This window comes from Phocoena phocoena, chromosome 20 (genome assembly GCF_963924675.1).
Source record: "Phocoena phocoena chromosome 20, mPhoPho1.1, whole genome shotgun sequence".
Lineage (NCBI taxonomy): Eukaryota > Metazoa > Chordata > Mammalia > Artiodactyla > Phocoenidae > Phocoena > Phocoena phocoena.
In genome coordinates, this window is record NC_089238.1 from 46247478 (window position 1) to 46275445 (window position 27968).

A 27968-nucleotide genomic window follows, 5' to 3' on the forward strand; every position below is an offset into this window, starting at 1 on the left:
AAGGTCCCCAACCGGCGCCTGAAGAATGTATATATAATTTTTTTTAACTGCTTCTGTCTTGCTTCCACACAGCATTGAAAATTATTTAAATATACTTTATGACCGTCACTTTTTCCAGGAGAATAGGAAATGAATTGACCTTTTAAAGTAGACTTAAAAAAAAAAACCCAAAAATCTACAAATTCATTGGGCACTGCCGTGGGCAGCCCCAAAGACGTGGAGCGCCAACGAGCCGTGGAGGGGGTGGGGGGGTCCTCGCGGGGCCGGAAGCGAGGAATGGGGACCAAGATGGCCGACTTCGATTCCGCTCAGAGGCTGTTAGGGGTGCCTCCGCCGCCTGACGGCGTGGGAGGAGGCAGCTGTTCGGGAATCTCCACTGAGCTTATTCGCTCCCTGACCGAGCTGCAGGAGCTGGAAGCTGTGTATCAACGGCTCTGCGGCGAGGAGGTGGGGGGCTGAGCTTCTTTTTCCAAGAGGATGCAGGGGCAGTGGGCTTAGGAGCCGTCAGTCTTGGGAAATTCAGGCTGTGGGAAGGTCTCTTCTTGCCGAGGAAACAAAAAAGCACCTACTCGAGAAGCAAGCGTGTAGTTGAGTGTAGTTGGGGCGACCTGACTTCTCTGTTTACTCGGTCTCATGCCCCCAAGCATGTTTTCCTGTCATCTAGGGGATCTGCCCCCCCTCCCCCGTTGATTTCCCTGGCCCTTAATCTCTAGGTTTCTCCGCCAGAGTGAAGTTAGACTTGAGGGTATACGCCGACTCGCTTGCTTTTCAAAATAAGAGTAAAGGCTCTCTTGCAACGGCTTAGCAATTTTAAAAATTACGAAATCCTTTTACCCCATTATCTCATTTAAGCGAGAAATCATTGCAAATAACCTTGATGCGTTTTAAGATTTCCTCCTGTGGGGAATGAATTTGGGGGTGTAATTTTAGTGTTTCAGTTAAATGCAGGGCTTTATAGAAGCTTGAGATTTTAAGACTCAGGCACAACTGATCTAATCTTGGACAAGTCACTTCATCTCTTGTGCCCCTGCGTGGTGTCAAATGAGGGGCGTGGGCTATATTCTGTCGAAGATTCATTCCTTGCAGGCTGCTTTACTTTTCCGTGCGACTTGATGATGTCAATACAATTTTGAATGCCATTGGGCTCCTTGCCAGTCAGAAGAAAGATCTAAACTCTAATCTAGAAGTTTAGTAGCTGTTTCCTAAACCAAACTATTATTAAGGTTGAGCACAAAAGGCAATTTCATACTGGAGCAGAGGTGGTCATTGATATCTTGAGAATTTTCAAATATAATATTAACTTATACCAACTCTAGCAGCTTCTAATACGTTTTTCAGCAAGATGTGCTTTATAAAGTTCAGTACTAAGCTTGCATTCAATGAATGGGGGGGAAAATTAAGTCAGTCTTACAAACAGAACAAACAATATTAGTTTTGTATTTGTATTTGATGACTGTCAAGGGCATGTTTTCCTCTGGATCCTACTGGACTATTTCAGTAGAAACATATAGCTGATACTTATGTCTTCTGTTGAGCCATACGCGACATGCTACGTTAAGCACTTTGTATGTGTTTTCTTGTTTGGCTCACACAACAGTCGTATGGGGTATATATTACTGTCCCTAGTTTACAGATGAAGAAACTCAAGCATAAGAAGGTTACATTAGTTAAGGTAGTGCAATAAATGCCTTGGCTGAGAGAGAATTATATTTATCGCTTCTGGCTACTGACTATACACTAGAAGAAACTTTGTATAACTGCCACTCTAGAAGTTTCATTTGTTTATTTGAGCCTTTATATTTTAAATGCCTTCCTGTGTTAGGCACTGTGCTAATGACATTGAATAAAAGTTTATGTACTCCCTTTGTTGTGTTCATCTCCTAGATGGATAGATACACATAAGGTAATTATTATGTAATATGGTAAGTGCAAAAATGAAGTATTGTTTGTTAAAGTCCTAGAGGAGCTTAGTGAGAGGAAAGAAGACATTTGAAATGGGATTTACCCTTCAGCTAAGTGGTTGGATTAGATAACTCTTAAGGTTCCTTCTGATCATGCTAATGACAGGTTGTTTCTCTGTGTTTCAGAAAGTGGTGGAGAGAGAGCTGGACGCTCTTTTAGAGCAGCAAAACACCATTGAAAGTAAAATGGTCACTCTCCACCGGATGGGGTGAGTCTTCATCTCAGCAAGACCTATTGTTAATTCCATTAGGGTCCACTGGATAGGTTATTATTTTTCCTAACATTCTGTTAATACAATGCAAGTTGAGTTTGAATTGAAAAGGAGCATTACCTCCAGGTAAAGTGTTTACCTAAGGGTATAGTTAAGCTGTTCTCAAAGTGTCCTTGGACCAGCAAGTATCAACATTTGGAAACTTGTTAGAAAAGCAAATTTTGGGACCTCACCGCAAACCTATTATACCAGAAACTCTGGGGGTGGGGCCCTAGACTCTCCAGCTTAATGTGCATACCAGGTGGTTCTGATATATGGCTCAAGTTTGAGAACCCCTGTTTTTACATATTTTGTATATTTTCTAGTCATAAAAATTGCTCTTTGATTTCATCATCCTCTTAGATTGTTAATTAGTGCATTTTATGCTCACTTAACACTTGGAATCTAAATAGGTTCTTTGGCAGTACTTATTTAGGGGTGTCTTTAATAGTTATTGAAATTAATTTATTATTAAGTATAGGCCTGAGTTTTCACTAAAACACTCTTGAGAGAAATCTAAGAGTTGTAGGGAGGTACAAAAGAAGTAGAAGACGTAGTCTCCATCTGCAAAAAAAATTTTTCCATCTCTTCTACTGTCTACTCCTATGGATATGTGTGCTGACAATGTATGTCTCCAGTCCCAACCTGCAGTTGATTGAAGGAGATGCAAAGCAGCTAGCTGGAATGATCACCTTTACCTGCAACCTAGCTGAGAATGTGTCCAGCAAAGTCCGTCAGCTTGACCTGGCCAAGGTAATCCCGTTGAGCTTTTGATATTTAAGTTAGTAGAGGGCAGTAGAGAAGCTACCACGTTAGAAATTAGAATAGCACCATCCAATAGAAACCTAATGCAGGATTCCAAAACCAGACGAAGGTCTCACAAAAAAACTCCAGACCAATAGCTATTATGAATATAGGCATACAAATCCTCAAAAACACTAGCAAATCAAATCCAGCAAAGTATATGAAAAAAAAGACTATACTGTGACCAAGTGGGATTTATCCCAGGCATGCAAGGTTGGTTTAGCCTCTGAAAATCAATGAATGTAACATATCATATCAATAGAATAAAGGACAAAAACCATAAGATCGGGCTTCCCTGGTGGCACAGAGGTTAAGAATCCGCCTGCCAATGCCGGGGACACGGGTTCGAGCTCTAGTCCAGTAAGATCCCTTAGTTGCCGTGGAGCAACTAAGCCCACGTGCCACAACTACGGAGCCCGCGTGCCTAGAGCCCATGCCCCGTAACAAGAGAAGCCACTGCAATGAGAAGCCCGTGCACCACAAGGAAGAGTAACCCCTGCTCGCCTCGAGTAGAGAAAAGCCCGCACGCAGCAACAAACACCCAGTGCAGCCAAAAATAAAAATAGGTAAAATTAAAAAAAAAAACAACCATATGATCATCTCATAGACTCAAAAAAAGTATTTGACAAAATCCAGCACCCCTTTTGATAAAAATACTCAATAGACTTGGAACAGAAGAGACTTCCTCAACCTGATAAAGGGCGTCTGTGAAAATCCCACAGCTAATATACTTATTGGTGAAAGACTAGGTGCTTCCCCCCAAGTTCAGGAACCAAACAAGGATGTTAGCTCTTGCTGCTACTCTTTAACATTGTACTGGAGGTTCTAGCCAGGGCAGTTAGGTAAGAAAATGAAATAAAAGTCATTCAGATTGGAAAAGAAATCTAATATGAACCCCACATGTGGTGCAAAATTTCCCAGTGACCGTTTTTAAAAAGCAAAACAGAAATGAGTGAATATAATTTTAACAATTTAAAAATAACATTTGTTTAACCCATTATATCGGAAATACTATGAAACGGTATCAGTGAGATATTTTACCTTATTTTGTGCTAAGTCTTTGAAATCCAGTATGTATTTTACTCGTATACGCGGGCCTCTCACTGCTGTGGCCTCTCCCATTGCGGAGCACAGGCACCGGACGCGCAGGCTCAGCAGCCATGGCTCACGGGCCCAGCCGCTCCGCGGCATGTGGGATCTTCCCGGACCAGGGCACGAACCCGTGTCCCCTGCATCGGCAGGCGGACTCTCAACCACTGCGCCACCAGGGAAGCCCTCTTGTCTTTTTTTTTATTTTTTTAAGATACAGTTTATTGCCACATTTATACCTCTTTTTTTTAAAGTTTTTATTTTTATTTTATTTATTTTATTTTTTTTGGCCATGCCACACAGCTTGTGGGATCTTAGTTCCCAACCACAGCAGTGAAAGCGCCAAATCCTAACCACTAGACCACCAGGATATTCCTCACGGACTAGTCACGTTTCAAGCACTCATTAGCCACAGGTGGTTCGTAGCTGCTGTATTGAGCACAAGCACAGGATCTGGGTTCTTGAACAAGTCAGTCCCAGCCTCAGATTGCCCCTGTGAAATAGCATAACAATTCCCTATCTATTTGTTCAGATTCTGCCAAAATAATTTACCATGAAACGTTATAGCCACACAGCTGCCAACTCACATATTAAAGTTTTCTTAAATGTCTTGCTTCTTTAAAACAAAAATACTGGACTTCTCTGGTGGTGCAGTGGTTAAGAATCCATCTGCCAGGGCTTCCCTGGTGGCGCAGTGGTTAAGAATCCGCCTGCCAATGCAGGGAACATGAGTTCGAGCCCTGGTCCTGGAAGATCCCACATGTCACAGAGTAACTTAAGCCTGTGCGCCACAACTACTGAACCTGCGCTCTAGAGCCCACGAGCCACAACTCCTGAAGCCCACGTGCCACAACTACTGAAGCCTGCGCGCCTAGAGCCTGTGCTCCGCAACAAGAGAAGCCACCGCAATGAGAAGCCTGCGCACCACAACGAAGAGTAGCCCCTGCTCGCCACAACCAGAGAAAGCCCACACACAGCAACGAAGACCCAACGCAGCCAAAAATAAATAAAATAAAATAAATTTTAAAAAAAAGAATCCACCTGCCAATACAGGGGACACGGGTTTGACCCCTGGTCTGGGAAGATCCCACATGCTGCAGAGCAACTAAGCCCGTGCGCCACAACTACTGAGCCTGCGCTCTAGAGCCCGCGAGCCACAGCTACTGAGCCCATGTGCCACAACTACTGAGCCCGTGCTCTAGACCCTGTGAAACCTAGAGCCCCCCCCACCCCCCGCTCACTGCAACTAGAGAAAGCCTGCATGCAGCAACGAAGACCCAATGCAGCCAAAAAAAAAAGGACATTGTAAATCAACTATACTCCAATAAAAATTTTACAAAAAGAATGAAATACTGATAAAGATAATATATGAAAAGTAAATAAAACAAAAATACTTTTCCTGTATTTTGCATATTTTATTACCTGGTTTACAATATCATGTCCCCAAAAAGTCAAATACATTTTGATTGTGTTATAAATTAAACAGTACAAGCCAAATATAAATATGGATTATTCCCGTTCCTACTTCCATTAAAATAAATGACCTGGTCAATCAAGTAAATAAAATTGTGTGATACCCATCAGTAGTATTGACCATCGTCAACAAGTTTTGTGAGTGGTAGTGGTGGTGCTTTTTAGTTTACCAATGAAAGCTGAAAAGGACGTCTGGTTAATCACATTCAGCCCCTGAAACTCTACCTTCTGGAGAGAGATATTTAAAAGAATAGGACATTGTTTCTAACCACCAGGTCTTTTTGCAGAATCGCCTCTATCAGGCCATTCAGAGAGCTGATGACATCTTGGACTTGAAGTTCTGCATGGATGGAGTTCAGACTGCTTTGAGAAATGAAGATTATGAGCAGGCTGCAGCCCACATTCATCGCTACTTGTGCTTGGACAAGTCAGTCATTGAGCTCAGCCGACAGGGCAAAGAAGGTTGGCATCCCAAACTGTTGATTTGTAGTTTAGTTACAAGCATCTGTAATCTAGTTTAAACATCTGTAATTTCTAGTTTAGGTACAAGCATCTGTAATCTGAACTAGGCAGTCTCAACCAGCAAAAGGACATCTGTTAGGAATTCCTTGTCTGGTACTAGACCCTGTGTAGGTCGTAGACCATCACGAGGCAGAGGTTGTTATTCCTACTTTACGGAAAAGAAAACTGAATCCAGGCCTACTACCTGTGGGTTCTTTACACTTGACCATGTTGCCTGCTTATAAAATTTAAATTAGGGACTTCCCTGGTGGTCCAGTGGATAAGACTGCATGCTCCCAATACAGGGGGCCCGGGGTTGATCCCTGGTCAGGGAACCAGATCCCGCATGCCACAACTAAGACCCAGTGCAGCCAAATAAATAAATATATATATTTTTTAATTTAAAATTAAATTTTTAGCTTGGTATTCTGGGCCTTCTATGATCTCAACCCACTCTGTCTTTCTAGCCTTATTTCATGCCATTCAGTTACGCGTCCATCCATTGTGCACACATTTATTGAGCTCCTCTATATACCAGGATATGTACTATCTGCAATACTCTGCATCTTTCTGTTTCTAATCCTTTGCTCATTTCATTCCCCTTGCCTGGAATGTATGTTCCCCCTGCTCAGGTATCAAAATCCTGCCCGTCTTTGAGAGATGGAATATCATCTCTAGGAAGCCTTTTCTGATTACTTCAACCAGATATGTGACTGTGGCACCTTTCTTATGACACTTAACCATACACTGAATTTTATTACAGTTATCTGCATACAAATCTTATTTTGTTCAGTTGATTGTAACTTCTCTGACAATAGGATCATGGCTGATTCATCTCTTTTTTTTTTTTTTTTTTTTGCGGTACACGGGCCTCTCACCGTTGTGGCCTCTCCCGTTGCGGACCACAGGCTCCGGACGCGCAGGCTCAGTGGCCATGGCTCATGGGCCCAGCCACTCCGCGGCATATGGGATCCTCCCAGACCGGGACACAAACCCATGTCCCCTGCATCAGCAGGCGGACTCTCAACCACTGCGCCACCAGGGAAGCCCTTCTCTTTTTAAATTTTTTTTATTTTTTTTATTTTTTGCGATATGCGGGCTTCTCACTGTTGTGGCCTCTCCCATTGCTGAGCACAGGCTCTGGACGCGCAGGGTCAGCGGCCATGGCTCACGGGCCTAGCCACTCCGTGGCATGTGGGATCTTCCTGGACCGGGCACGAACCCGTGTCCCCTGCATTGGCAGGCGGACTCTCAACCACTGCGCCACCAGGGAAGCCCGGGAAGCCCTACTCTTAATCATCTATATTGTTAGTACAGCATCTTACACACACTAAGTGCTCATTACATATTTTTGGAATGTGCAGACCAGGTGGCATATACCTTACATAGTACCATTCTTTACCTTAATTCTCATTTTCTCCCCATTGTGCAGGCAGCATGATTGATGCCAACCTGAAATTGCTGCAGGAAGCTGAGCAGCGTCTCAAAGCCATTGTCACAGAGAAGTTTGCCATTGCCACTAAGGAAGGGGATCTGCCCCAGGTGGAGCGCTTCTTCAAGATCTTCCCACTGCTGGGTTTGCATGAGGAGGGACTAAGCAAGTTCTCAGAATACCTTTGCAAGCAGGTATGACTCCTGATTGCTTGGCAGGATAATGTACAGTTCTCCACTGGATGGATACATTTTCTGTGGATACTTTTTTACCTCTGGATTTGACTCCCCTTTTCTGCTGTATCCTGGCAGGACTGGATGCATACATTCATTCAACACTTACCTATTTCCAGTCTACTGTGTATCAGGCATGGTCTGGACATCTGCTGCTGTACATTTATTTCCAACAGACCAAGTGAAAGTATAGAAAAATTAAAATGCAGGCTCTCTGACAAGCTGAATCACCCTTTCCAGGCTGTCAACCAGGGACTGGCTTCTTTTAAGAGCATTCAGAGAAGTTGGTTAGTGGTTTTAAGACTTCATAACCAAGCTTGAGTCTCAAAATAAGACTTGGTGGTGAGGGGGGAAACCCAGGCGTACGTCTCAAAAATTGAGATGAAGCAGGTGAGGTCACTTAAGATTAAAACTGAAAAAGAAACAGGCTTCAGTTAGTCTCAGCCCGCCTCCGCCCATCCCATCCTTAGATGGACAGAAGCAAACATCAGTAGGCATATGTGCACAGGGTTGTTGTTATTTAACTATATGTCACAGTGCATCCTGTCCCCACCCCCTCAATTCTATATAATGGAACATTATTTTGCCATTAAGAAAAATGAGACAGTTCCATATGTGCTGACACATTTTACTCTCTAACATGTGGTTGGTTAAGTTAAATAACAGTATGCTATTATTCATGTTTAAAATGAAGGGAGTGGCAGTAAAAATGTATGCTTATATAAACATAGGGTATTTTTGGAATGGTTAACAGTGGTCGCCTCTCAAGAGGAGACTTAGGAGACCGAGAGACATAGGTAAGATGAAGAACTACTTTTCACCAGACACTCCTTTGTTTCTTTTGAATGTTTAAGTATGTTTTACCCATTCTAAAAATTAATTAACTAAAAATAAAATATAACTGCTTTATGGGACTTTTTCTTTTTAAATTTATTTTTGGCTACATTGGGTCTTCATTGCTGCACACGGGCTTTCCCTAGTTGTGGCGAGTGGGAGCTACTCTTCATTGCGGTGCGCAGGCTTCTCATTGTGGTGGCTTCTTTTGCTGCAGAGCATGGGCTCTAGGCGCGCAGGCTTCAGTAGTTGTGGCACGTGGGCTCAGTAGTTGTGGCTCATGGGCTCTAGAGCGCAAGCTCAGTAGTTGTGGCACAAGGGCCTAGTTGCTCCACAGCACGTGGGATCTTCCCGAAACAGGGATCGAACCTGTGTCCCCTGCACTGGCAGGCGGATTCTTAACCACTGCACCACCAGGGAAGTCCCTTTGGTACTCTTATATCAGTATTTTTTTTTTAATCAGTACTTTGCCATCTGAAACCTGGAAATGGTTTCTACTGTTAATCCCTTAAAAATCCCTTCCAAGTACCCAGATTCCTTCCCCTGCTCAACGAAGCACCATTAATAATAACTTTGAGTTATACTTTGAAACAATTATTGAAACTTGGGACTCTCTCCCCAGTTTAATGACTGTAGATGTTATCAAAGAAAAGGAAAGCTTTATTTATACCTCTGAATGGAAGAAGAGTTAACTGTGTTAAGTTCTTTGTCTTCCCTGACGCCTGGACAACCCAGAGCCCCCAAGGGATGTTCCTGTGTGCTGCCTAGGCTTTCAAGCATCAAGGGAAAAAGAAAGCCAATGGGAGGTCTTTTTGGAAAACTGAAGCTAGCCTTTGGTCTAAGAAATATATGTGGGGACTTCCTGGGTGGCGCAGTGGTTAAGTATCCGCCTGCCAATGCAGGGAACACGGGTTCCATCCCTGGTCTGGGAAGATCCCACATGCCGCGGAGCAATTAAGCCCGTGCGCCACAACTACTGAGCCTGCGTTCCAGAGCTCATGAGCCACAACTGCTGAAGCCTGCATGCTCTAAAACCTGCGTGCCACAACTACTGAAGCCCACGCACCTAGAGCCCATGCTCCTCAACAAGAGAAGCCACCACAATGAGAAGCCCGCACAATGCAACGAAGAGTAGCCCCCACTCGCCGCAACTAGAAAAAGCCTGCACGTAGCAGCAAAGACCCAACACAGCCAAAAATAAAATTAAAAAAAAAAAGTTGAAAAAATAACTTTAGCATTCTCTTGTGCGTATATGTGCGTATATATGTTCAAAACAGAAATATGAGCAGTTAACCTTTAAAAAAAAAATGTGTGGATTTTCTACTTTTTCAGGTGGCCAGTAAAGCTGAGGAGAATCTACTGTTGGTTCTAGGGACAGACATGAGTGATCGAAGAGCTGCAGTCATCTTTGCAGATACACTCACTCTTCTGTTTGAAGGCAAGCCCTTTTTCCACTCTCAGGAGACGGGAGACACTTATAACACCTGCATCACTAGCCTTTCTTTTCTCCTCGCTAGCCTGATGCCTTTAATTTAATCCTATGGTTTGCTATGTGTTGACTTATTGGAGAATTAACTTCCCAATTCAGTACCTGATTAGCAAAGATTAGTTAGCGTCTCTCAGATGTATTGATTCTCCCTAGTCCTCGAGACCCAAACTCTAAGAGTGAATTTAACCCCAAAATAAGAGAGGGAAGAGTGATGCTTATTTCCAAAGATGCTCCTGTAGAAACTATTAGTATAATTTATCAAATGCCTGCTGGTTTACTAAGCACTGTGCATATTTAATAGACAGATTTGCTTAGCAACTCCTGGCACTGACGAGTACAATTTGTGTTCATTTTGGGAAGTAAAACAGCCAAAAAGGGTTGAATTAGACCCCAGGTCAGTCCTGGATGGAAGAAAGGAGTTTATCTTGTGGGAAGAATATTTGGAATACAACCCTCTCACTGTTTCCCTTCTAGGGATTGCCCGAATTGTAGAGACCCATCAACCAATAGTGGAAACCTATTATGGCCCAGGGAGACTTTATACCCTGATAAAATATCTGCAGGTGGAATGTGACAGACAGGTGGAGAAGGTGGTAGACAAGTTCATCAAGCAGAGGGACTACCACCAGCAGGTGAGCAGGGGAGGCTTATAGGTGGTTTAGTAGCAGCATTAGCGAGCAACGCTGAATAGAATAAATTAGGGAGGGGAGTGAAAAAAGGTGCAGCTAGGAGAAAAATGGCAAATGCAGACTGGCCTGCTTCTTGCCTCTCACCAGCTACTTTGGACTTGAGGTGTTGTCAAGTTAATGATGGCCTCAGTACATGACTGAGAAGGAAATAGAAAGGACTTCCTAAAAGGAACACAACAGAAACGTTAGACCACTTCTCTATCACAAAATGTACAACAGTGCCTTCTAGTGATTTAATGGAATTTTACTTCTTAAGGTCCTATTCAGTGTTAAGTAATTTGTCTCAAATTTCTCCTTCATTCCTTAAGTGCTAAAGGTGTAACATTTGCTTTTTTAGAACTTTGTTTGTCCATTCCTTTGAGCAGGTAAAGTAGGAGTAGGACTTAGAAATAGGAGTAGCCCCATACAATTTTATTTCTAGAACTCTGGGAGGCTCTAGACAATAGTCCATTGGAACAGTACTAGCATCACTTTTAAGTGTGATAACAGAGATGAATGTTAGCGTTATAAATCACAAGGAAGTCTTTGGCTCCTCATCCTGAGAGCCTACTTTTGGCTTGTCTGTTAAACAGACTAAACCTAAACATACTTATGCCAGAAGTTTGGAGTGACCAGCGAGGGGCAGAAAGAAGGAGGGAGGGGAAGAGCATTCTCATTTCTGTGGTATATTGCAGTTCCGGCATGTCCAGAGCAACTTGATGAGAAACTCTACATCAGAAAAAATAGAACCAAGGTAATGCGCTTTTCTTCAGCCCATAGGAGTTTGAATTGGTAATCAAGTATCATTCAGAGACTGCTCTCTTACAATGTGGTTTATGTTTTAAAAATACTATATCTATGACTCTTTTTTAATTTTTTTTATTTTTTTGCGGTACGCGGGCCTCTCACTGCTGTGGCCTCTCCCGTTGCGGGGCACAGGCTCTGGACGCGCAGGCTCAGCGGCCATGGCTCACAGGCCCAGCCACTCTGCGGCATGTGGGATCTTCCTGGACCGAGGCGCGGATCCGTGTCCCCTGCATCGGCAGGCAGACTCTCAACCACTGTGCCACCAGGGAAGCCCTATGACTCTTCTTTTAAATGGAATATAACATACAAACAAAAGCATATGTACAACATATTTGTGTTTTGTAAAGAATGCTAGATCATTACCAATACTTTTGAACTCCCCAAAGTGACTCTCCTCCCCCAAAAGTAACTACTACGCTAAAATTTTTAACTTTTACTTTTTTCTAATAAAAGTAACATATGCTTATTAAAAGAAATGCCAAACATAAAAGTGTATTCATTCAATCAGTAAATTTTTACTGTATACATATTATGTGCCAGGCACTGGTCCTTGGTACTGGGGATATGTCAGAAAGCAAAGTGAACAAAACAGACATAATTTTTTTTTCGTGGCATTTATGGTCTATAAAGTAGACAATAATAGCTAACATGTATATAGTGTGTACTGTCTGCCAGACATTGTTCTAAACACTTAACCAATATTAAATCATTTAATCTAGGGTTTCTCAGCTTCCATACTATTGGCGTTTTGGCTGGGTAATTTTTTTGTTGTGGAGAACTACCTGTGCATTGTAAAATGTTTAGCAGCATCCCTGGCGTCAACCCACTAGATGCTGGTAGCGTGATATCACCAGACATTGCCGAATTTACCCCAGGAGGTAAAGTCGCCCCCAGTTAAGATCACTGATTTAATCCATGAACACTTTTTACAGATGAGGAAACTGAAGCCTGGAGAGGTTAAGTGACTTGCCCAAGGTTGTTCAACTAGAAAGTGGCAGAGCCAGGAATAGAATCCAAGCAGTCTGAGTCTAGAGTTGGTGCTGTTAACCATTACAACATACTGAGCATAGAGTACAGGAAAGCATGTAATAAAGGGATGTAACCTAAGCTGATGAAGTTCAAGAAAAAAATCGTGAGGAAATGACCTTAGATATGAGACTTTAAGAGTAAATAGGGGGACCCCCTGGTGGCGCAGTGGTTAAGACTCCATGCTCCCAATGCAGAGGGCAGGGGTTCCATCCCTGGTTGGGTTCCATCCCTAAGATCCTGCATGCCGCGCAGCACAGAAAGAGTAAATAGGAATAAGAGGTGAAATGTGTAACACGTAGAGCAGGGAAAGCACGTGCAAAGACCCTGTGTATTTGAAAAACCCAAAGAAGGCCAGTATAGCTGAAGTGCAGAGAGTTGGCAAGAGCCTGCTATGAGATGAACCTGGTGAGGTTGTTAGAGTCAGGCCATTCAGTGTCTTGTATCCTGAGAGCTATGGAAATCATATGATTACGGTATGACCAGATTTATGTTTTGAAAAGATTTCTTGGACTTCAGTGTGGAAAATGAGTTAATTTTTTCTATAATGTGAGGGAGGGGATCAACTTCATTCTTGGTAATGTGGATATTTGTTATCCCAGCACAATTGTTGAGGAGACTACTCTTTCTTCATTGAATTGTCTTAGCATTCTGGTTGGAAATCTGTTGACCATAAACATCAAGATTTCTGGACTGTTAGTTAATCTGTATGTCTATTCTTATGCCAGTAAAACCACACTGTCTGGTTTGCTGTAGCTTTGTAGTAAGTTTTAAAATTGCGAAGTGTGAGTCTTCCAAGTCCTTACTTTTCCAAGATTGTTTTGGCTATTCATCTGGATAGATGAATGGGTGTGAGACATAGTTTAAGGACGTACCCTAAAAAATCCCAGCACAGCTACATGAGGACTTAGGAAGGTGTGATTTCTTTCCCATGAAGCATCGATAATTTTTACTAATAGATCATTTTAAACCACTAACAAAAATACGTCTCCCAATCTCTTATTTAGCCCTGGCAGGATTTTAGGGGGTGAATAGTTCAGGTGAAACATGCAAATGGGATATGTGGTTGACAGCTGTCTCTGATTATAATTGGACCAGCAGAGCCAGGAGGTCCATCAGGCAGAGCTGACCCTTCTGGGCCCAGGGGGAAGGGGAGTTTGGGACTATGTTTTCCCTGTAGCTCTTATATCTGAAGGAATCCAGTGTCCTGCTTATTCTTTCTGCTCCATGTGTCTCAGGGAACTGGATCCTATCCTGACTGAGGTCACCCTGATGAATGCCCGCAGTGAGCTGTACTTACGCTTCCTCAGGAAAAGAATCAGCTCAGATTTTGAGGTGGGGGACTCCATGGCCTCAGAAGAAGTAAAACAAGGTAAAGGCATTTCCCATGTTCTCTGGGATGGGTTGGGGTATAGTTGGCTCTGTTTTGTAATACTTAAGTCACAGATCTTTTAATAAGGAAATAATTGGGGCTTATTAGTCTGTGGGGGGAGTGTCTGTGGACAAATTGACTCCCAGGAGGAAATCTAGACTTCCCAGATTTTAGAATTGGACTGGCTCTTTGAGGCCATCTAATCATTTTACAGATGAGGAAAGCTAAAGGCAAGAGTGGTTCAATGATTTTCCTCTGCTCTTTTCCCCACACTGTGCTTCCTCACCAGCTCAGATTTAGGGATTGGTGTTTAAGTAGGTGATATGTGCACAAGATAGATAGGTAGGTAGATAGAACAAAAAAATATACATAATTTCATGAGGGAACTTAAAGGAGTGATAGAAATATTCTAAAACTGGATTGTGGCTATTGTTACAAAACTCTATAGAACTACTAAAAAAAATCATTGAATTGTACATGAATTTTATGGTATATAAATTATACCTCAATGGAGTACTGAGGTATAATATTGAGAAAAGAATATGTAGTATAAAGAGTATATAAAAAGAGTACATGGTATAAAGAAAGCCTTTCACTCCCTCCCTCAGTCTCCCAGTTCCTCCAGTCGCAATTTTGGAAGGGATAAATATGTTGAATAAAAAGGTGTGCCATGGTCCTATTTCATGGACAAATTGACTCTCCACATTTTTAAGAAGACCATTTAATTCCTACTGGTTGAGTATAGGCAGAATTCCCTGAACTGGAGACCTGAAACTGACCCAACATCTGTGGCATTCTGCATGGCTTGTATCAATAATACACGGCAAGGGAATTATTTATATGACCCAGGTGGGTTTTTGTTTTTTTTTTTGCCACGCTGCGTGACTTGCGGGATCTTAGTTCCCCGACCAGGGATCGAACTCATGCCCCCTGAAGTGGAAGCACGGAGTCCTAACCACTGAATCACCAGGGAATTCCCTGAATTGGTGTTTAAAGGAGGATTCATGCTCATTTAGAGTTTTGTGCTTATTGCTGTTATAATAATAGCCATGTGTGTTCAGAGTTGCACTGTTTAATACAGAAGCCACAGCCATTTAATTAAAAGTAAATAAAATTTAAAATTCAGTTCCTCTATCGTATTAAGCACATTTCAAGTACTTAATAGTGGTACTATATTAGACAATAGATATAGAACATCTCCATCATCACAGAAAATTCTGTTGGATAGCACTGGTTAGAGAATGAAATGGTCTGTACCCAATATATTTTAGTCTTTGGCTTTGGAAGCTTACGTCTTTTGAGTCTTACCAGTTAATTCTAAGGAAATAATGGAAAAGAAGTAAAAACTTCTTTGTACAATAACATTAACTGAAATCTCCAATGACTATGATTTTCAGTTATCTCTAATAATGGCAAAATGTTTGGAAATAATCCAGGTGTCTAAAAACAGAACATCTACATGATAAGATATCACAGCCATTAAAAATAAGTGAGCTAAAAAGAAGAACTAAGCCATGTAGAAACATTGAAATATTTGTGGTATAATTTTTAAGCAGAATACAAAATTTTATTGGTACTGTGTTTATAACCATGTAAATCATGTACAGATTTGGAACAGAGATTAGAAAGGGACCTGAAAAAAATGATCCATTTCCCTTGGGGAAGAAGAGTGAGTATTCCTTTCTTGGCTGTCTCCTAGAGCACCAGAAGTCCCTGGACAAACTCCTCAATAACTGCCTACTGAGCTGCACCATGCAGGAGCTAATTGGTCTGTATATTACCATGGAGGAATACTTCATGAGGGAGACTGTCAACAAGGTAGGAGAGAGGACACATCCCTGGGAATTGGGGCTTCCTGTCCAAGAAGCCAGGCTGAAGGGAAAGGCCGAGGCATGTCATAGTTCTTGGTCCTGCTTTGAGAATACCCTTGCATGCAGACTGAGTGTACTGCTTTGAATAGTTAGAGGGTATCTTTGGTGTGATCAGGCTCTTTGTGGACCCAATTGGGACTTCTTTCCCAAGGATCACAAAAGAACACCTCAGCTCCTCAGGGAACCTACCTGTTCCCTGCCTCTCTGGAGGTATGTGAGTGAGGAGCCTTGGGAAAGAAGGGCCTTGCCTGGTGTCTTACAACCTACGTAACAGATGTTCCCAAGGCACACGCCCTAAATACTTAATTTCCTAACGTGGTGATCAGTAGGGAAGTGAGCTATTTTGGCAAGGAAGAACCACACCAAGCTGTGACCAGAATAAGCTATGTTGGGAAAAACACGGACAAGGTACAGAAAAGGGAGCAGAGCCAGGGCCTGTTTCAGAACCATCTAGAACCGTGACATACAGAACTGGGGCCCTCATTGGGTGCTTTGCCTTTTTTGTAGGCTGTGGCTCTGGACACCTATGAGAAGGGCCAGTTGACATCCAGCATGGTGGATGATGTCTTCTACATTGTTAAGAAGTGCGTTGGGCGGGCTCTGTCTAGCTCCAGCATCGACTGTCTCTGTGCCATGATCAACCTCGCCACCACAGAGCTGGAGTCTGACTTCAGGTACAGTTAACACCCTTTCTGCTTTCTAGGAGGCAAAAAGGTCCTAGTTGTGGTTGCTTCCTGAGGCCCATTTTGTTTCTTCCTTTTTTTCCTTATGATTGTAGTTCAGTTCTATACAGGATATAAGCTCCCATCCGTAGCACAACATCCTTGACTCCAGGCAGTTGTACAGCAACCAGATATGTTATAGGCCAAAACTGTGTTCCCTGGACTGGATTGGAGGAGTTATTGGCCCTCAGACCTAGGAAAGAGACCAAGCAGCTCAGATGAGGGCAGTAGTTGTAATTTTAACAATGATAATTATCACTGCTACAGACCAGGCACTGTGCTAACTTCCTGCTCCTGTTCGGTCCTAATAGCGACCCTATGAGGTAGGAACCATTAGCTCTCTTTTGTAAATGAGGAGACAGACTCAGGGAGATCACACATCTCATAAATGGTAGAATATGGAGTAGAGTGTGACATTCAAAACCTATTCTCTCAACTCTTACACGATATTGCCTTTCACTAAGCTGTACTGCCTTCTCTTGAGTATTTTGGAGCTCAGTGGCGTTAAGTGAAAGCCTCATAGGGAGTAAAGAGTTGGCCAGTCTCCTCTGTATTCTTTCATACCAGTGCCTTTGAGAGGGTGTTGGCCTCTCATACCCTGGCTGCTAAGTGTCTCGTGTGGTGATCTCAAGGATTGGTTATTCCCTGGAAAGAGCAACTTATGCTTCTGGGTCAGGATAGTGAGCCCTTTGGTGATGCTGAACTGGAGGCCAGGTTGAGTGCTGTCAATCCTCATATGCCAATCTGCCCCCCAGGGACGTTCTGTGTAACAAGCTGCGGATGGGCTTCCCAGCCACCACCTTTCAGGACATCCAGCGTGGGGTGACAAGTGCCGTGAACATCATGCATAGCAGCCTCCAGCAGGGCAAATTTGATACTAAAGGCATCGAGAGCACTGATGAGGCCAAGCTGTCCTTCCTGGTAGGTAGCCCCACAGATTGGGAGCTGCTCAATTTATCTCAAGGGGTTGAACTGTGACCTCTAAGCCACAGTATAACAAGCCTTCAACTGGAGGCTTTTCCTCCAGTGTCTATATACAAGGAAAACTCCTCCTTTAAGGAAAGCTCCTCCTAGAAGGTTGTGAAACCATTTCTTACCCAGGGACCTATTTCAGAGCAGTCCGAGCCGGGACATGCACTGCACTGTTCCCTGCCTGGAAGGCTAGGCGCCTCAGCTCTCCCCAGCGCTTATTCCCAAGAGCACTACCCAGCTGCTGAGGGGCTCCACTGAGTATCAAGCTTGGATTACATCTGTGCCAGGCCCCCAGACTACTTCCCTGAGGACATCCTACAATATGGGTTGGGGCTGACCCGTTAGGCCTACCAAACTGCTTTTCTAGCGTACTTCTCAGGCTCTCAGCTTCCTCAGAAAGGTGACCTTCTTAAAGTCCTGCTACACAGAACGGCAGTCTTACCATTGTGTGACAGCTGGGGAAGGAGAATCGTGGAAGGACAAAGGGATTTATACAGGGTAACAACCAATTTGTGATGAGCCAGAAAGAATGCCGATGAGCCCTGGGCCTGTGATCAGGCGTTTCTGGCACATGGTGTCTTTTCGTGTGTGGGTACAGCACCGTCAGAGGTCATTCTGCTCCACCCCCACACTGGCCAGGCTCTGAGTCTGCTTGGCTCCTGGGGTTCAGAGACCTGATGGAAGCATCCAACAGCAGAGCTCTCAGTCAACAGTCCACAGATGGGGTCTCTGAACACCTGGGGGTAGGATGCAAAAATGTATACACTTTTTTTTCTAGAAGCAAGGTCCTTAGCTTTTATCATTCTTAAAGGGGCCTATAACACCAAAAAAGTTAAGATGTTGCTTTCAGAGACAGAAGCCTAAACATGTTAATATCTACTTTGCCCCTATGCAGGGGAGCCCACAGTAACTAGTCCTCAGACAGATCCAATGAAGTCTATTTAGGAAACCTTACTTTCTCCTTGTCATTGAAAATATCTTCCCTGAGCATGGGTTCTATCTTTTTAGGATGTCATGGTTGATGCCAAAAAAGGGGATGAACTCCAAGAAACTATTGCCTCTGAAATATAGTACCTTTAGAGAACTTTGCCAAAATTTCTGGCAACCAACTTCATATGATCATGAACTGACTTAAATTTTTCATTTTGTTTGCTTTCTATTTCATTTTTTATAGAACTTATTTTCATTCTTTCATTTCTTTGCTCAGAAATGACTCCTTGCTACCTACCATATCAAAACTAGACATCTGGGCTTCCCTGGTGGCGCAGTGGTTGAGTCCGCCTGCCGATGCAGGGGACACGGGTTCGTGCCCTGGTCGGGGAAGATCCCACGTGCCGCGGAGCGGCTGGGCCCGTGAGCCATGGCTGCTGAGCCTGCGCGTCCGGAGCCTGTGTTCCGCAACGGGAGAGGCCACAGCAGTGAGAGGCCCGCGTACCGCAAAAAAAAAAAAAAAAACTAGACATCTTTGCCTGACAGTTTGTTGAAGGTCTCCAGAATGTGATCCATCCTGTCACTCTAGTCCTATTTTCCATCCCTTGGCTCCACGAGTTCCCAGTATGCTGGCTGCTGTGTGTTCACACATTCGCTGCTCCCATTCAGACAGCTTCATTGTTTGAGGGCCCAGAAGATAAGGCCAACAAGAAAAGGTGATGCTAAATGCTTGGTGACAGTTTTCTGGTTTTCCTGATGCCAAGTACTTAAAATGTCATCACTCCCACTGTAGGACCTATTTCTTATGTCACCTTGATTCCTTTGGCTGTCAAGATGAATTCCCCAACAGTGCTGATGTATCATTCACCATGAGCTAGCGATAAGCCCAGTGAATCCATGCTTACAAGTACTGTCAGTACAAGGAAACTTTGACATCAAAGTTTTTGGTATTTGAAATCAATACCCTTTGAACTCAAATCCGTTTTTCCCTCATGACAGATTTTAATTATGCCCTCAAGTGCCTTGGAAACATTTATGTTGTGGCCTTCATCCTTGAGCTGTCATGACAGTGCAGTTATTTCTCTGGAAGCTTGCGATGTTAGCAGCCTTGTGCTGTGGCATGCTAATGAAAGACCTCAAGTCTCATCCATCCACCATGCAAGTGGTCTTAGCAGCATTGTCAGCAGCATGATCTTGCAGTATTAGCTGCAGGACACTGACAAGGGCAGTATTTTTGTGGAAGACAGGAGGGACATCCTAATCTCAATCCCTGGGGTTATGGGATTCTTCTTTCATCCTGAAGCTTCTGACTCATCTGTTGAAATACTAGCCCCTCCCTACCTCACCTCGGCCTTCCTGGTCATGGCACCAGAACACCAGTTCAAAGGCAATGTGATCTTCTTAAACTCTAATTTCTCCTATGCAAGGCCTCTAAATTAGTATTCCCAAACCAGAGCTGTGCTCGTGTGGCATTCACCCGCTTTAAATAATCGTCAGTGCCACTCCGTTGTCCGCAGGACAGCATAGCTCCCAATTCCCAGTCTGACTTCACTCATCTCTGCAGCTCCAACTCTTGCCATTTCCCTGTACATGTCTGTGCACTGACTCTCCTGGTCCCCAAATACCTTTCTGGATTTTATGCCACTCTGCATTTGCTTGTTATCCTTTCTCCAGAAGACAGTCATTCACTCATTCAGTCATTCAACAAATATTTATTAAGAAACTTCTATATATCAGGCACTGTTCTAGGTTTTTGAGCTGCACTGCCCAGTATGGTGTGGCTATTTAAATTTAATTTTAAACTAAAAATCCAGCTCCTGAGTTGCACCAGCCACATTTCAAGTGCTCAGTAGCAACACGTGGCTGTTGCTACTTTACTGGACAGTTCAGATTTAGAATACTGCCATCATCAAGAAAGTTCTCTTGGACGGTGCTATGCTAGAGATACAGCTGTAGAGAAGACAGACTAGATCCCTGCCTTCTGGAGCTCTCATCCTAGTGGGAAAGGGAAGCAAGAAACAAACAAGACAATATCAGATAATCCTAAGTACCATTAAGATAATATCAGACAGGAGACTGGACTAGAGGAGGCCGATAGGGTTGGAGAAATGTACTCACCCTCCTCTCCTATCAGAATTATGTTCCAGCCTTTTAAGTTCCACTCAGTTACCTACTCTACCATGGAGTTTCCTAGAATGCCTCAGACCAAAACATTGTGTCTTTCCTCTAAATGACCATAGCAGTTTTTACCTTAATTGTCACTTTTGTCACATGCTGCTTTTTATGATTGGTGTTTCTGTACCAAACTCATAAGGCCGTTGAGTTATGAAGGAAGGAGCCCTTGGCCTAGATTGGGGAGACCTAAATTCTAATCCTGGCTCTAATCCTGTCACTCTTTGAATTGCTGTCCTCCTACCCTGCTTTATTTTTCCTCATGGCATTTATCACTACCTGACACTTATTTATTGACTTCCCTTCTGGAATGTAAACTCTGCGAGGGGATGGATTTTGTCTGTTAACTGCTTTCTTCCCAGAACCTAGAACAGTGCCTGGCTCATAGTGGGCACTTTAAATATTTGCTGAATCAAAAGTTGACTGACCTTGGTGAATTATTTCACCTTCTTAGGAGTCATGTTTCCACCTGTGAGCTGGCTTGATAATACAGTTGACTCTTGAACAACACAGGTTTGAACTGCACAGGTCCACTTATACGTGGAATTTTTTCAATGGTAAAATACTACAGTACTACACAATTCACAGTTGGTTGAATCTACAGATGCAGATACGGAGGGCCAACTCTAAGTTACGTGCTGATTTTGGACCGCATTCCTAACCCCTGCGTTGTTTAAGGGTCAACTATACTTGTTTTGAAGAAGGTATTCAACAGAGCCAAAGAACTAATGATGAGAAAATGCCTCATAGGTGGTAGGCTCTCAGGAAGCATTTCTTTAATCAATGTCAGCTGTTGCATCACCGACCTGGGCTTGGAGGTTTGGAGCCCAAGGACTTCTCCGAGACTTGCATGCCTAAACATGGAACAAAAAGACCTGAAACCTTGGGTCACTACCTCTGAGGTCAGATGGCTTCGCTGCCTTTGTGTCAAGCCCAGGAGAAAGGGCGAGCCTGGTTCACCATTCTGCCCACCGAGACCTGAGCCCACTGCCTGATGACACTGGTGTGGGTGGTCCTTAGCGCCCCCCACCCCCACCCCGAGCCTCAGGAGTGCAGCTGTCAGCCAGTCTGGCCTTGGAGTGGGTACAAATAATAATGATCAGGAAGTCACATTCTTCTGTCCTTGTCTCCCAGGTGACCCTGAACAACGTGGAAGTCTGCAGTGAAAACATCTCCACTTTGAAGAAGACACTGGAGGTACAGGGGAAATTGCCTATCAGCTTTCAGTGGCTGTAGCCTCCCCAGGCCTCCTTTTGAGAGTGAGCCCTGTGCACTCCTCCTAGTGGGAGCGATGGCATTCCCTGGCATTGAGCCAGCTCTTCTCCAGAGCATTTGAAGGGATTCATTAGTGAATGACATGGTAGCAGGACATCTCTGAACTATGGAGAGAGCTCTGACCCATGAGTTAGGAGATCAGAATTCAAATTAGCTCTTCCAGCACATACCTGGCATGTGACCTTGGACAAATCCCTTAACTCCCTGAGCTTCAGTTCTCTCATCTGTGAAACAAGATACAGATCTCCATGGTGCCCCGCTTTGGGTTTGTTGCTTGGCCCGAGAAAAAAACAGGATTGAAAGCACTTTATAAAAGTGATAAAGCCGGGCTTCCCTGGTGGCGCAGTGGTTGAGAGTCTGCCTGCTGATGCAGGGAACATGGGTTCGTGCCCCGGTCCGGGAAGATCCCACATGCCACGGAGCGGCTGGGCCCGTGAGCCATGGCCACTGAGCCTGCGCGTCCAGAGCCTGTGCTCTGCAACAGGAGAGGCCACAGCAGTGAGAGGCCCGCATACCGCAAAAAAAAAAAAAAAAAAAAAAGATAAAGCCCTCTATAAATTTTGAGATTAAGATGATATGGGGGGAATTCCCTGGTGGTCCAATGGTTAGGGCTCTGTGCTTTCACTGCCAACGGCGCAGGTTCAATCCCTGGTCAAGGAACTAAGACCCCGCAAGCTGCGTGGCGTGACCGGAAAAAAAAAGAAATGATGATATAGGGTTCACTTAACCCTATACAGATCCAGTTGCTGTTGTCTTTTTTTTTTTTTTTTTTTCAGTACGCAGGTCTCTCACTGTTGTGGCCTCTCCTGTTGCGGAGCACAGGCTCCGGACGCACAGGCTCAGCGGCCGTGGCTCACGGGCCCAGCCGCTCTGCGGCATGTGGGGTCCTCCCAGACCAGGGCACGAACCCGTGTCCCCTGCATCGGCAGGCGGACTCCCAACCACTGCGCCACCAGGGAAGCACTGTTGTCATTTTTTTAAGGAAGGCCATATAACAGTGGAAATTGCTTGGGCTTGGAAGTCACATACCCCTGAGTTCAAGTCCCCACTTGACCACTGACCAGTTGTGTGGCCTGAAGCAAGTTCTCTAACCTCCCTGAGCCTCAGTTTCCTCTTTTGTATACAGGGGTAGTGCTCTCTGCCTCACAGGTTTGTTATGAGAATTGAACAAGAATATAAAGCACCTGGTACATGAGTGGCATGCAGTGGTAGTTAATGATTGTATTAGTAGTTATACATAACATGGAGCAATCACTTCATTAAGTATTAGAAAACGAAGAGCCCAGCTCTCCATCACTCCCCAATTCTGCCTCTGGGAGAAGAGGGAAGCCAGAGTCCTGCCTACGCAGCGGACACTCATACCAGGGAAGATGCTTGGCTACAGAAGCATGGGGCTCAGTGCCAAGGCTGGTGCTGAGTGTTGGCTTTAGGGCTGGGCGGACTGAGGAGGCCGGGAACCAGCACGTGAGAAGAGGGCCTAGTTGCTGACGGGGTTCCTGAGGGAGGCTCGGAGAGAGCAGTCAGGTGGGAGTTTACAGTGTAAACTGGACCAGATTAGGAATTCACCCCCAAAAAGGCCTTAAAATGCAATAAAATAAGAGCAGTATTCACTAACTACCAGCAGTGTAGTGTCTCTCACGTTATAAGTGTTCAACAAGGTAGTTGTTTTTAAGTCATGGCACGTTAGACTGTATTCCAGACTTTTTCCTTAACGTTAATTAGTCTGTTGGATTTTGAAGTAAATTTTTGGGAAATGTTAGGAATTCAGAACTGAGCCAGCAGAATTAGCCAAGTGAATGAAAAGAAGGGTAACAAAGAGCTGGAAAAACAGTTCCCATAAATCGCCCCTCCCCCTTAGATTTGCATTTCACATGTATTCTTTCTCAACCCCTTTGAGATAGGCAGGTCAGGTGGTGTGACATCCGTTTAACAGATGAGGTTAAAAGGCTAGTTAAAGATAGTAAGTATTGGGGCTTCCCTGGTGGCGCAGTGGTTGAGAATCCGCCTGCCAATGCAGGGGACACGGGTTCGAGCCCTGGTCTGGGAAGATCCCACATGCCACGGAGCAACTGGGCCCGTGAGCCACAACTACTGAGCCTGCGCGTCTGGAGCCTGTGCTCCGCAACAAGAGAGGCCGCGACAGTGAGAGGCCCGCGCACCGCGATGAAGAGTGGCCCCCGCTCACCGCAACTACAGAAAGCCCTTGCACAGAAACAAAGACCCAACACAGCCAAAAAATAAAAATAAATTAAAAAAAAAAAAAAAAAAGATAGTAAGTATTGGAGCTGCCACAGGGACCAGGGACCTCTCCCGGCTAGATCAGTCCCTTTGCAGCTCTTCCTCACAGCTGCTCCTACTGTAGCCAGAATGGCACCAACTGTTAGGAGGCTATAGGAAATGCAGGCAACTTCTGCCAACCCAAAGCAGCTCCCCCTGTGGCATTCTCTGCAGCTAAACCTTATTGTGGGATTAGGAACAGGTGCCCTGGAGCCATAATTCCCAGCTTGAATCCCAGCTTCACGACTTACTGCTGTGTGGCTTTAGGCAAGTTATTAATTTCTCTGTGCCTTAGTTTCCTCATCTATACAGTAGGGATAATAATAGTGCCTACTCTATAAGAAAGGTACTTTAATTAATAAAAGTAAAAAGCTTAAAACTCGGGCCCTGGCACAGAGTAAACACTTAAATCTTACCTATGGTCATGACAATATCCCCTGGGCATCCAGACCAAATTATTTACAAAGCAGATCCTATTACAATAGCTAGTGTCTCCTTAGTGCCTACTACGTTCCAAGCACTGGGCTAAGCACTTTGTGCATCATCTCATCCAACTCTCAAAACCACCATGGGAGCAGGAATGTGTTCCCACTTTATGGCCAAGGAAATTAAAGCTCAGAAGCTTTAAATCACTTGACCAAGGTCGCTCAACTAACACATGGCTGAGCCAGGATTTGAAGCCAGGAATGCCTGACTCTAAAGGTGTGGAAAACTTCTGATATTTGTGTTTCTTACTCACACCCCCTGACACCAATACCCTCATATTACAAAGAAGGAAGTGGGAGCCAAATGACTAGCCACAGGATCAAATCCAGGTTTCCTGAGACCCAGCCAGGGTTCTTGCCTCGGATTGACCAGAGCTGCTCCCAGAGAAGGCTGGAATAGGAGAAATGGCTGCTTTCATGTTGGCCTCTTCACCCTCATCACACGCCCATGACCCAGGCATGCTCAGAAGCCTGATGGCTGGGTGTTTTCCCCTAGAGTGACTGCACCAAGCTGTTCAACCAAGGCATTGGAGGGGAGCAGGCCCAGGCCAAGTTTGACAGCTGCCTTTCTGACTTGGTTGCCGTGTCCAACAAATTCCGAGACCTCTTGCAGGTAAGCCCCAGGTTCAACTGCTGCCTGAATCCTGGGCCTGTGTCTCGCTCTGAGAATATTGTCACTGGCTTATCGTGGGCTTCGTGCATATAAGGAAATGGGAGGCGGGGAAGACGAGGCACGAGGGAGCAGAGTGCAAGCCACTGAACTTGTGTGAGTCCCTTGAAGACTAAAGGTTTTTCAGCAGTGCAGCTGTCATGTTGACAAGCTGGCATTCTGGTCCTCTAAAATCTCCACAGTGCCAGGAGCCCTCAGAAGGGTCCTCAGAGGAAATTGAACCATGTGGGTACTGAGATCTGCTTGGCCTTAGCCGAAGGTGCTGCCTAGTACCAGGCACTCAGAAATCTCTTCTTTCTAGAGTTTAACAGACCCACCCCATGGTCTCATCTCTGGCCTGGACCTGAATCAGAATATATCTGGAAGGGAACAAGTTGTTCCTGGAGTCTTTGATTAGCATTATTTCTGTTAGACTTCAGACAGGGCCTGCAGAAAAGCCTCATGGCTGGAAGGATGCCCTGACAGTCAAAGGATGGGTAGAGCAGGAGAAAGGGAAGGGATGGAGGCATGTGCCTTCTGTGTCTGATGTGTCTTTGCCTTGTCCTACAGGAAGGGCTGATGGAGCTAAACAGCACAGCCATCAAGCCGCAGGTGCAGCCTTGGATCAACACCTTTCTCTCTGTTTCCCACAACATCGAGGAGGTCAGCCTGACCACGGACGGCCACAAAGCCCAGGATTACCCCTCATTCCCCGGCCCACAGCTAGAGTGCAGTGGAGCTGTCTGAACAGACTAGACCTTACATATTTCTCAGGCCCACTTCCCCTGTGCTCAAAGGCTAGGTTCGTCCCAGAAACAGGTGGTTCCTCCCAGAACAGGTTGTTCCTGCAGTCAGAGGGCTCCGAAAAGACACCTAAAGGGAGTTTGCCTTGACCTGATGCATTCTCATTTATTGAGGCTCTTTTTGCCCCACATCTTATAGACTTGGGATCTCTCTCTCTCTCTCTCTCTCTCTCTCTCTCTCCCCCTCTCCCCCCACCTCTCCCTCCCTCTCTGCATTGAGTCTTCATTGCTGTGCATGCACTTTCTCTAGTTGCAGTGAGCAGGGGCTACTCTTTGTTGCGGTGCATGGGCTCTAGGCACACAGGCTTCAGTAGCTGTGGCACGCGGGTTCAGTAGTTGTGGCTCACGGGCTCTAGAGCGCAGGCTCAGTAGTTGTGGTGCACGGGCTTAGTTGCTCTGCAGCATGTGGGATCTTCCCAGACCAGGGCTCAAACCCGTGTCTCCTGCATTGGCAGGTGGATTCTTAACCACCGCACCACCAGGGAAGCCCCTCTAGCCTAATCTTTTCATTCCTGTATAACATGAGATACAAGAGGGGATAAACTGCCAGGAGCTTTGCCATATTGCGTGGGCCACTGCTGCAGCCCGGGGCTGTTTGCTGGTCACAAGTGTGATGCAGAAATGGCAGCAGTTTCTGCCAGCCTGATTTTAAGCTGATTTCAGGCTGGATGAGTTATAAGCTACAAGGGTGGGGGTGAATGGCCCTTCTTGGAGACGCCCCTGGTGACCCACCTTGCTTCCTGATAATAGGAAGAATTCAATGACTATGAGGCCAATGACCCTTGGGTACAACAGTTCATCCTTAATCTGGAGCAGCAAATGGCAGAGTTCAAGGTGAGCAGGGGCTCTTGGGACCAGCCTATAGAATTACCCACCTCTGCCCCAGTCAGCAGCCTGAGGCTTCTCATCACACTCCTGCTGGGAACCCAGGAAGCTCTTCCGAGCCCCAGGCCATAGAAATACTCCCACAGGAGAAAGACTCCTGGGAGGCAGAGGGGTGAGTTGGGACTCCTGCTGATGCCTAACCTGTTTGCAGGCCAGCCTGTCTCCAGTCATCTACGACAGCCTGACCAGCCTCATGACCAGCCTTGTCGCAGTCGAGTTGGAGAAAGTGGTGCTGAAGTCCACCTTCAACCGGGTAATGTCAAGGAGGCACAGGCCCCCCCGCTCTGTTGCTTTCCCTCTTAAGGAAGACAAGTCCGTCCCCTCTGTCTGCCCAGGCCCTGCATATCTAGGCTCAGTCCTGCCCTGAGGCAGTGGGGCCAGCTGAGGCACCATCTGAGGCCCAGCTGGCCTTGCAGCCCAGCACTGAGTGAAATAGGGAGCCAGTTCTGCTTGGCCAGAGGGCCAGACCTTAAACAGTGACTGGACCCGTGTTCCCTTGCAGCTGGGTGGTCTGCAGTTTGACAAGGAACTGAGGTCACTCATTGCCTACCTTACCACGGTGACCACCTGGACCATCCGAGACAAGTTTGCCCGGCTCTCCCAGATGGCCACAATCCTCAATCTGGAGCGGGTATGTAAGGCTCCCTTGGCCTAGCCAGGGAAAGGTGACTGGGAAGAGAGGCAGAGACAAAATTTGAATCCCTGCCACTCCCTCAAAACCAAGTCTCCACCAGCAACCCAGCCCTGCAGGCCACCTTCTTCCTGGGCACCCCTGCTCTGCCTGTGGTGGAGCCCAAGGCCTTCTCTCAAGATAGCCCCTCCTTGCTGACTCATCTCTGTTCTTCCCCGTAGGTGACTGAGATCCTAGATTACTGGGGCGCCAACTCTGGCCCATTGACGTGGCGCCTCACTCCTGCTGAAGTACGCCAGGTGCTGGCTCTGCGCATAGACTTCCGCAGTGAGGACATCAAGAGGCTGCGCCTGTAG

At 45.3% G+C, this 27968-nt stretch overlaps 1 protein-coding gene across 2 annotated transcripts; it reads left to right on the forward strand.

The window, feature by feature from the left end:
- Positions 1 to 276: 276 nt before the first annotated feature.
- Positions 277 to 27968, forward strand: COG4 (component of oligomeric golgi complex 4). Of its 2 annotated transcripts, XM_065898649.1 has the most exons (19): positions 277 to 447; positions 2088 to 2170; positions 2851 to 2965; positions 5866 to 6040; positions 7512 to 7705; positions 9911 to 10016; positions 10542 to 10699; positions 11431 to 11489; positions 13807 to 13940; positions 15640 to 15758; positions 16319 to 16485; positions 17289 to 17454; positions 21742 to 21804; positions 25141 to 25257; positions 25864 to 25956; positions 26847 to 26930; positions 27133 to 27234; positions 27484 to 27612; positions 27834 to 27968. In XM_065898649.1, exons 1-19 carry the CDS (start codon positions 277 to 279, stop codon positions 27966 to 27968), a joined length of 2370 nt encoding a protein of 789 aa, XP_065754721.1. The 2 variants fall into 2 exon arrangements, with proteins under 2 accessions (XP_065754721.1, XP_065754722.1); XM_065898650.1 differs by lacking the exon at positions 21742 to 21804 and having other exon boundaries at positions 289 to 447.

Bases quoted from the DNA above. Each gene is read 5' to 3' on its own strand.
- COG4 (XM_065898649.1), top strand. From the start codon at position 277: ATGGGGACCAAGATGGCCGACTTCGATTCCGCTCAGAGGCTGTTAGGG. The intron at 17,455-21,741 runs GTAGGTAGCCCC...CTTGTCTCCCAG, and splicing joins AGGCCAAGCTGTCCTTCCTG to GTGACCCTGAACAACGTGGA. The intron at 25,258-25,863 runs GTAAGCCCCAGG...CTTGTCCTACAG, and splicing joins AATTCCGAGACCTCTTGCAG to GAAGGGCTGATGGAGCTAAA.